Source organism: Tetrao urogallus (genome assembly GCF_951394365.1).
Source record: "Tetrao urogallus genome assembly, chromosome: 1".
Lineage (NCBI taxonomy): Eukaryota > Metazoa > Chordata > Aves > Galliformes > Phasianidae > Tetrao > Tetrao urogallus.
The window spans coordinates 126124046-126134074 of NC_136813.1; the positions used below are offsets into that span (position 1 = coordinate 126124046).

A 10029-nucleotide genomic window follows, 5' to 3' on the forward strand; every position below is an offset into this window, starting at 1 on the left:
CGCTATACTTGCATTGTCTTTCTTGCCACCTAGTGCCTGAGGTGGAGGAATCTTATGGCCATGTGAGAGCAACGCTGGAGCTTCTGGGGTGGTTTGGAAGGTAAAGCACACATGAATCATATTGATTTAGAAAGGAGGGAAACACACAGTAAAGTGGTACAAGATACATTAAAGAATACAGAAAAGAATAGAGCCTGCAATTAAAATAAAAGCTACTATTGGTAAGGCATGCCATCCCTACACACTGAGGTCTGGCCCAATTGGTGGACAGACCTTTGAGCAAGGGTTGTCCTTGCACAGTTTGGTGATGAATAAGGATGTGCTGCTGAATAGCATTCACACCATATTCAACCACTTAAAAAACAACAAGTCGCATGAATGCAGAAACTCCTCGTTGTGAAGCTAAAAGATGGCCTAAGGCCTTATGATTTCAAATTGCAAATTGTGAAAGTGAGCTCCATCTGTGGGTTTGTTAAAGCATCTATCGTTGTATTTTGGGTAATTTTGAGTACAGCAGAGGTGTTATCAATAGCTCATTTCGGTTCAGAAGCACCCAAGTTTAGAAGCAGTAAGCATACAGCCTTATGAAATTCAGTTGATCTTGTTGCTAAGGGTTTGAATATTCTGTGCTTATGATAAACTGGGTATCGGGTATTTGGAAAAATAAGTGACAGTTATTTAGATTGAAATGCATAAGGCTTGAGGTGTGTTATGGTATTGTGCCATCGAAAGGGACCTGGACAAGCTTGAAAAGTGGGCTTGTGTGAACCTAATGAGATTCAACAAGGCCAAGTACAGTGTTTTGCACTTGGGTCAGGGCAACCCCAGATATGTGTGCACACTGGAAGTATTCATTGAGAGCAACCCGGTGGAAAAGGACTTGGAGTTTCTGGTGGATGAAAAGCTGGACATGAGCCAACAGTTGCAGTCCAGAAGGCTGTATTCTGGGCTGCATCAAAAGTGGTCAACAGAGCTAGGGAGGTGATTGTCCCTCTCTTCACCTGGAGTATTATGTCCAAGTCTGGGGCCCTCAGCACAAGAAAGATGTGGAGCTGCTGGAGCAGGTCCAGAGGAGGGCCACAAAGATGCTCAGAGGACTGGAGCACCTCTTGTACAATGGAAGACAGAGGAAGCTGAGCTTGTTAATCCTGGAAAAGAGAAAGCTTCAGTGAGACATCATTATGGCCTTCCAGTACCTAAAAAGAGCTTATAAACAGGATGGGGACAGACTTTTTACATAGTCTGCTAGTGATATATCTAGGGAGAGTGGTTTTAAACTAAAAAAAGGACAGATTTAGATTCTATATTAGAAAGAAATTCTTTACTCCAAGCATAGTGAAGCAGTAGCACGGGCTGCTGAGAGAAGTTGTGCTGTCCCATCCCTGGAGGTGTTCAGAGCCCGGTTGGATGGGGCCCTGGGCAGCCTTAGTGAGCAGTAACCCTGTCCATGGCAGAGGGTTGGAACTGGGTGGGCTCTAAGGCCCCTTCTAACCCAAGCCATTCTGTGATTATGAATCTGTAGTTATGTGATTAAGTAGCAACCCACTGTGGTGGTATACTTTTATACATACCAATGCCAAAAAACCACAGCCATCCAACTGTTAAAACAGTATCTGGAGTTGTTTTGATGTTTGCAGAAGGAGCACTGTGGGTCAGGAGAACAATTAAGTTTCATGTTTGGCTCAACCAGATTTTGCAAAATAGGTTTCCATTTGTACAGCCAGACATGTTGTCTGGGCAAACTGTATTCCAGCTATTGTTATTACTCAGCTGACCATTACTCGGCAGACTATGTCATGTAGAATTAGGGCCAGTGAAATTGCAGCATCTTTGAGAATTTGTTATTAGCATTGCATGTGAGATTCTGGAATTTCAAGCCATTAAATGCACATTTGTTTGTAATTGCTGAGCCATTATCACAGGCCCTGATCAGCATCAGGACAAGCTTGTGTGCTGTTACATTTAAATAGAAACTGTGCTTGGGCATGATTGTAAAAAAGGTATAACTGCATGTTTTTCCCACCTGCTCTTCATTTGTACACAGTGGCACATTGTAAAGCTCTAAGCGGGCTTGCCATGGAAGCATGCTTCAAGAGTTTTTGATGATTCGGATTATTCAGTGCTGGGAAGTAAGTTTGCCAAATTAGGTTGGTTCCAAAATGCATTGTGGATTGGTTCTGCTAACAATCAGAATTCAGTATCCAATGTTGGAGGGTGCCAGATCAGCAATCTGATTCATCACCCACCTGAGATATGTTGTTCGCAAACTCAACATCATGATTGCTGATACATCCCCAGGGATGCTTCAACAGGCACTACTGTAACCACTGAGTGTGATCCAATCATAGTGTACATAAAACAACAATTTTAAGAGGAAGGTTTCTCACAGTGTTTCATTTCATGCCAAACCAGCAGTTCATCAGTATGATTCATCCCATATGGTGAATGGGGTAGGGCCTTGCCATTGAAGCATGTCATGCTCATTTCCCTGTCCTTTTTCAACAGACCTCAAGTCAGGGTCAATACAGGTGATTCAGGTTCAACAGACCTCAGTCAATAGCAGGAATGAGCCATGCACTAGCTTATTCACCTGGGGCTTCAGCTCAGTGTAATAAGGTTATAGGAGCTGCTAGTAATAATGCTTCCTGAAATTAATCTGGAGCTTGTCAAGTGATAAGACATTCCCAGCCACAGTCTTGGTAGTGGATCCACCCAATAGCGAAGGTTCATAGGGTTTGAGTACATTCCCTCTGAGGGTGGGAATTCCGGGACCTAAAGCCAAATCTGCCACTAGTGCAAACAGAGATACTCTTGCTGCTTTGCCATGCCAGAGGAGGCATCAACATTTAATGATTGACTACCTAGGCTGTTTTTGGTACACGGCATCCACATTAAAATCTCAAACTATAGTAGAATCCCACCTCTGTGGATTATTCCCCTGTGAGTCAACAGCAATGATTTCTTGTTTCATAAAGAGGTTATAGAATCAGTTACTTTGCCATCAGATTCACCTAGGCTGTCCCAAATATTTCCGTCACAGTCACTATGACAAGCCTTTTGTCATACTTAATTCTAATTCTTCCCTTTTAATTCACCTTTCAACTTTCTGTTTTCTTATTCTAAACCTTCAGCTTGCTCATTCTCAGTTTTCCATATAGCTTTTGTGTCATGGCTTATTGACCATTGTGCAACCATAACATTTCCTTCCCAGTGGTTAGTCAAGATAGGGGTACTATTTCTGAAGGATGTCCAGTTTTGAAGTCCTTCGACTCCAAGTCTGAGTCTCCCTATGCAACATTAAGGCTAAACTTGCTTTCCCTGTATCTGTTGCTATCACAGACGTCCCAGGGTATTGCACCTTGTGCATTAAGGATATTCTGGGCGGCCAGTCCACTCAGAGAAGCGTTCAAAAGTATCCCAGGGAGGGAGGAAGATTATATGCTCATCTTCTACACATTTGCATTATACCATGTCACACTGAATTTAATAAAGAGAAGGTGTTTTCAACTGCACCTCTGCTGGAACTTTGAAGAACTATTCTGTTTTCCAGGAATATCTGTCTGACTTCATCCTGATCTCAAGGTGTGCAGCATCATCACACTCATCCAAACCAGTTCTCCTCTGAATATTTGGAATATTTTATGGATATATGCCCAAACTGATCTGCAATACAATTGATAGAGGTTGTGGTGACCCAAGGCAGTGGAGGAGCACCTCCATTGGCAGGAGAAGTTGCACCATGAAATTTTTAGTAACAGGGTGCAGAGAGGCTGTGTTTTCCTGCTTAGGTTTGGACAACTGTGTGGTGGCAGAAAGTTCAGCCTCAGAGTCATCCTTCACAATGCCAAATGTCAGTGTGTATTTTCTTCCAGGGATTTCACTGAGGTTGGGCATGTGCATTTCTGCTTGAGCAGTTGTAAAACCAGAGAAACGATGTTAGTTCTTAATTCTTGAAATAATTGGCTTTTGTCGTGACTGTGAGACTCAAGGGCAGCTGCTCGTGCTTAGGCATCCTTAGCTTGATGTAAAGTGGCTTGTGAGCTGGTTTTTAATGCCTGTACTCAGGTTTCTACTCTTTGTTTTGCAGTTCTAAGCAAAATGCTTCCAGCATCTGGTACCACTGTGTGGAGACCAGTGAAAAGTTCCTTTTCCTCTGTTCTTTCACGTTTGTGACTGCCACCTCTGAAATTCTTCTTGCAGGATTTCCCAATTAAAACAACTGTTAGCTACCCAATCCCACCTAGCCGTTTTCCATCTCTTTTAGCCATTTTCACTGTTTCTGTACACCCTCCTTCCAAGCATCCATGACTCGTGGATTTCACAGAACCCCACTTCTGTCATGAATTACTTTCACGGTGCAAATGGGGAAAGACAGGGCCTCACCTAGATCACGAATGTGGTGCATTTGCATGTTGCAAGAGTTGACGTGGTTACATCATGAGTTAACCCAATGGACAGTAATAGTACTGGGGGAAGCATTAATAAGCAAAATGCTTTGACTTAGATACAGTTTGTGGACAAAGTCAAGGCATTTTAAACATGTTAACTACAGCACCTGAATAGACTTTTGAAAGACCACTTCTCTCTGAGGCTGAGATCACCAGTGGCTTCATGCCTCTGATTTGTGTTTGCTGTTGTGGCCTGGGGGCAGGACCGAAAAGCATAGCTTCAAACACCAGTCCCACCTCCACCATTCTGCTGCAGAATGCCTCATACCAAGTATTCCTAAAGACCAATCTTGACCATAACTCTACCCAGCCCATTGTAACAAATCACTGCATCACTTCCTATGTACCGGGTTTGTAAAAGTGCTGAACTTGAACTATCAAAGGGGTAAAAGCTGAAGGAACAGAGCAGAGCAGTGTTGTGCATGGTCTTTGAGCTGAAAAATGTCACAAGCTTTGCTCTGACGATGTGCATAATCTGTAGGTCTGCCTTTTTCCTAACTTGTTTGTGATGAAAGCTTTGCCAGCTTTGATTTTCCATTGTTCTTGAAAGAAAGGAAATGCATTTCTGTAGCTCTGAAACACATCAACCGAAAGCTGATTTATGCAAACCTTCAGCTGCTTCTTCTCTGGCCTTGCCACCACATGTTTTTGATGCAAATTACACCCACTAGTTATTCTAAATTCTCTGAGCTCTAGGTTCGTGTTTAATTTACTTAATTTTGGTGTAACAAAGGTTATTCAAAAGTTTACTTGGTCATTTTTCCTTTGATTGAGGTTTTGGGAATTTTTTTTGTATTTCCTTGTGAAGTGTTTCTAATGGCTTTTAGAGAAAAGGTACAGGTGCTACCCCTAGAACACTTGTCACTGCTTTCCGGGGAAAACCAAGGCAACAGCTGAAACATGTAAACAGAGGAATTGATTATGGATAAGACATCCTCCATTAAGCAGCAGCAAAACACTCCAGGTCTCTTGCAACATTCACTTGGGAAAACATCCTGGGCTCAGCGTTAGGCAGCATATGAAACACAACATTTAAAAGCAGCACCTTGCCTGACCCACAGAGATGTGCTCTGGGGTTCTCTTCTGCCACCTACAGTGAAGTGCAGCCCCATCTGCCTCGTGGCAGGTTCTGACTGCCGTTCTCTGTGCCTTGCTCAGTGCACAGCACGCTGCTCCAGCCGTGCTTGGCTGGCTGTCACTTGAAGCAAAGGGAGCTATAGGATGAGTGCTTGTGCTTTCCCTGGTGCTTCACTGCTGTTGCTGGAACAGCTGTTGTCATTTGCTGCTATTATTTACTGCCAGAGATCCTTCTCTTCCCTTGGGCTGCCGAGTAGCTTAAAGAGAAAGCATTGCTATTTTTGGGACATTGCTATTTCCCCACTGCTTATAGGAGAGGTGTTGGGGGAGCAGTAGTGCTCTCTTGATTACCTTTTCCCAAGATTTATTCTTCAGTCAAGCGGTTCTCTGGAAGCTAAACTATCGGAGGACTTTGTAGGCTGAATTTTCTGCCTTAAACACTTGAAAGAATCCCCCTTTTTTGTGGAAATTTGATCTTAGATTGGTTTAACTGGCAAGCCCTTTGTACTACAAGTAGGTAAATGTAAATGTGAACTTACGGTCTCTCATGTACTTTATTTGCTTAAAGACTTTCCATTGTAAAGGGAACATTGGGAAGCAGATGTTGCCACAAAGGGACACAAATACATGAGCCTCTCGAGGGGCAGTGACCTTCACCGCCAATAGTATGACTTCTTTTGTTTGCACCAGTGGTGCAGAACTGCTCGACAGGTGGTAAGCCAAAATCCAAATGCGTATTTCCCTTGCAGAGGAAAAAAAAAACCCAAACAATGAGGAACTTAACTGGCAGGCTCTGGGGAACTGGAGCTGCAGGGGGTGGGCTGAGTGGGAGGAGGCCATGAGCATAACAACTCATTGCACACCAAAACTGCAACCCGTCAGCTCCTTGTGGCACCTCTGCCCAAGTGTGTTTAAGAAACAGAGACAGCTGCTATGAACAAAAGTCACAGGGGGTAGGCGTGATGTGACGTGAGGAATCACAGAATGGGACTTGAAAAGGTGACAAGGGGCAGGAGGAAGGTAAAGACCTGCATGAGGACAAGCAAAAGGAGACATGAGCAAAGATGTGAGGAGGCAGAGGAGATGTGAGAGGAAACACTGGAGGGTATGCAAAAGGAGGTGTGAGGACATGCACAAAGAAATGTCTCCAGAGTGAAGGGAGGGCGAGGAGGAGAGGTGTGGAAGGGTACATTGTTGGGTACATGGGTGGAGGTGCTGTCCTTGAAGGAGGTAGTGCAGTAAAAGTACCCTTGAGGGATTGTGGCATGTGGACAACCCAAGCTGGGGCAGGGATACCCTTGAAGGTCCCTGCCGGAAGAGAAACCATATGGGCACAGGGACACGCCTGTGGGTCTGTGGCTGGTGGATGACTGATGTCAGAATGGGGATTTCCCTGTGTCCTGCAGAGAGCCTGTGCCAGGGTGGGTACGCTCTGAAGGACTGCAGGCTGTGGAATGCTGGGCAGAGGAGTTGTAAGAAGCGAGAAGCAGTGGTGGGAAGGAGTAAGATGGAAAGAGTGGCGAAAATAAGCTGTTATGCATTGACCAAAGGAACAGGAACAGACTGAGTGTAAGCAGCGAGGAAAAGAAAGGAAGCTGGTACTGGGCAGGAGGGGAGAAAGAGGAGCTGAAGAGGAGCCTGGGAAAAGAGAGGAAAGGTATTTCCCAAACTATTTGTTTAATTGTTTCACTTCTTCTGCTCAGGAGCTGAATTGGAAATTAAAAGTAAAGTTGATTGCTAATAAATTTAGAAAAAGGTAGTTGGTAATAAATCACATGATATTGAATTTCTGAAGTCAAGACTGCAACAGTATGCTCACTGTGCTGGGATGCAAACTGCTTACAGATCACATGGCAAACCATACAAAGCCCATGTACATGTCACTTGGGTAGCATTTCCTCTTCCATACACGAGACTGGCATATACTTGCATTGCTGTGTTGGCACTTTGGTGTTTTCCTGTTTACAGTGCTCTAGAGAAGAGCCAGCACTGGCCAGCTGCAAGTGTTTATGAGCAGTCATCTTGGAACAAGTGGTGGAGGCAAAAGCCATACAGTAGAAAGGTCTCCCATGCTCGTGTGCTCTTCTTCCTTCTGAACTGAAGTGGGTCATAGAGAGAAGAGGGAGAGAAGAGAGTTGGGGCAGATGACATGGTCTTGCCATTTCTTGTAGCTATATGGGAAGAAAGTGTTCATTGTCCTCTTGGAGTCTCAAGGAAAGAGGATGGAAGAAAGGGCTGCTTGCTGTGACATGGCAGCTCCCAAACCCGACAGAGTGCAGTGCTGCCAGCCAGATGATGTGTGCAAACTGAGGGACTTGAGACATGCTGCAAAATCACAGGGTGTTGAACTTTCCTTCAAACGGAGGAAAAACTGAACTGAGATGAATCTCAGCTGAGATTTTTCTTTTCTTTTTTTTCAATTGAAGTATAAATGATCTAAAGTGGAAGGTTCTGTTCTGTTATTAAGCTGACCTGTAGCTATCTGTAGCAGGCTGATTGAGTTCGCTGTTACATTCTGCACTTTTTAGTTTGTGACATAAAGCTCCTGCTTTTGCTGATGGACTGTATTGATTTTATTTATTCTAAATTATGCATATCTCCCTTTGTATGGGAACTGCTGAATCACGGCCTGAACCTCTGATTGATCACCTGAGGCGAGCAACGAGTGAAGCACAGGGAGCACAGGTGAAGGCAATTCTGATTTGAAACACATCTGATTTGAAAATGACAGACTCGTGAAGATAAAATGGAATAAAGACTGTATTTCTTGACAAGTGGCAAGCATGTAGGCAAGCACGGCATGTATCCAGGGAATTGAGGGTAAATCTTGGTTTGTGATAAATAGAAGAGAGTCTTCTATGTTGGAGATCTCCAAAAGCCACCTGGATGTGGGCCTGGGCACCTTGCTCTTAGTGGCCCTTCTGGAGCAGGGGTTTGGACTAGAAGATGTCCAGAGGTCACTTTCCCACCTCAGCCATTCTGTGATATGATGATTCTGCACTTCTGTGTCCTACACTCCACAGAACTTGTGCAGATGGGCCTCTGATGGGCTGTGGTCCCTGTGATGGTTCTGGGAAGAGCCCAGAGGGTTGTTTCTTGAGCTCCCCTTCTGCCACCAACCCCTTGAGCTTCTTTGTAGGCGTGCAAGTGTGTTTTACCATGCATTCTAACAATCTATATAGGGACTGTGGTTTCTGATGCGGACCTGTGGGCACTGCTGCAGAATGGAGAAGCCAGGACACTTCTTTAGAAATATCCTTAAGACATAATTTAGCATGCTGGCATACAGGAGAGTTCATATGCAGCTCTGCCATGGTGATATATTGTGGCTCGTGGTCTGCTGACTGCTTGTCTCTTTTTCTGCTTTCTTCCCCTCCAGATCACAACATTTCTTCTGGAAGAGCAAGCTCTGATGGGAACAAGAATGCTCAGGATGCCCAACTGCCTGCTAAAGCTGACCCGGGTGGTGCTTGGCCACAAGCTCAGAACTCTCTTCATCCTTGCCTTTAAGTTCATGTCCTTTGTCTCCATCGTGTTGTACTGGAGGATCACGGAGGACTCTAAGGACAGGGACCAAGTCTACTTGCCTGTTCAGATCCGCTGTGCTCACTCTGTTCCCTCTCCTCCCTGTGCTGTTGCTGGTGAACCTCCTCCTCCCCCAGGAGATGTGTTTTTTGTGGAGACCTCTGAACGAACCAACCCAAATTACCTATTCATGTGCTCTGTGGAGTCAGCTGCCCGGACGCATCCAGGGACGAGGGTCGTGGTGCTCATGAAAGGCTTGGCAAACAGAAATGCCTCACTACCCAACCACTGGGGCTTCTCATTGCTAAGCTGCTTCCCCAATGTGGAAATCCGTCCCTTGGATTTGTCTGAGCTATTCTCTGGGACACCTCTAGCAAAGTGGTACTTGCAGGCTCAGCAGCGCTGGGAACCTTATTTCCTACCCATCCTATCTGACGCCTGCAGAATTGCCATCATGTGGAAGTTTGGGGGCATCTACCTGGACACAGACTTCATTGTGCTTAAGAACTTAAAGAACCTCACCAATGCGCTTGGCACCCAGTCCAAGTATGTACTGAATGGAGCCTTTCTGTCCTTTACACCCAAACACAAGTTCATAGAGCTTTGTATGCAGGACTTTGTGGAGAACTACAACAGCTGGATCTGGGGGCATCAAGGCCCACAGCTCCTAACGCGTGTCTTCAAGAAGTGGTGTTCCATCAGGAGTCTTCGGAGTAGTAAGAGCTGCAAAGGGGTGAGTGCTCTGCCCCGAGAGGCTTTTTATCCCATTCGGTGGCAGGACTGGAAGAAATACTTTGAAGCAGTCAGCTCCACTGAGCTGAATGAACTGCTGAAGAACACCTATGCTGTGCATGTATGGAACAAGAAGAGCCAAGGGACAAGGCTAGAGATCACATCGCAGGCTTTGCTGGCTCAGCTGCATTCTCATTTCTGCCCTGCCACATATGATGTCTTGAAGATGGACTTTAAATGGCACTGA

The 10029-nt window shown here is 45.0% G+C and overlaps 1 protein-coding gene across 1 annotated transcript; it reads left to right on the plus strand.

Moving 5' to 3' along the window:
* Positions 1-8937: 8937 nt before the first annotated feature.
* A4GALT (alpha 1,4-galactosyltransferase (P1PK blood group)) lies at positions 8938-10029 on the plus strand (the record flags this gene model as incomplete). The annotated part of the gene is made up of 1 exon (XM_079550479.1): positions 8938-10029. The coding sequence occupies one exon, from the start codon at positions 8938-8940 to the stop codon at positions 10027-10029; it is 1092 nt and encodes a 363-aa protein (XP_079406605.1).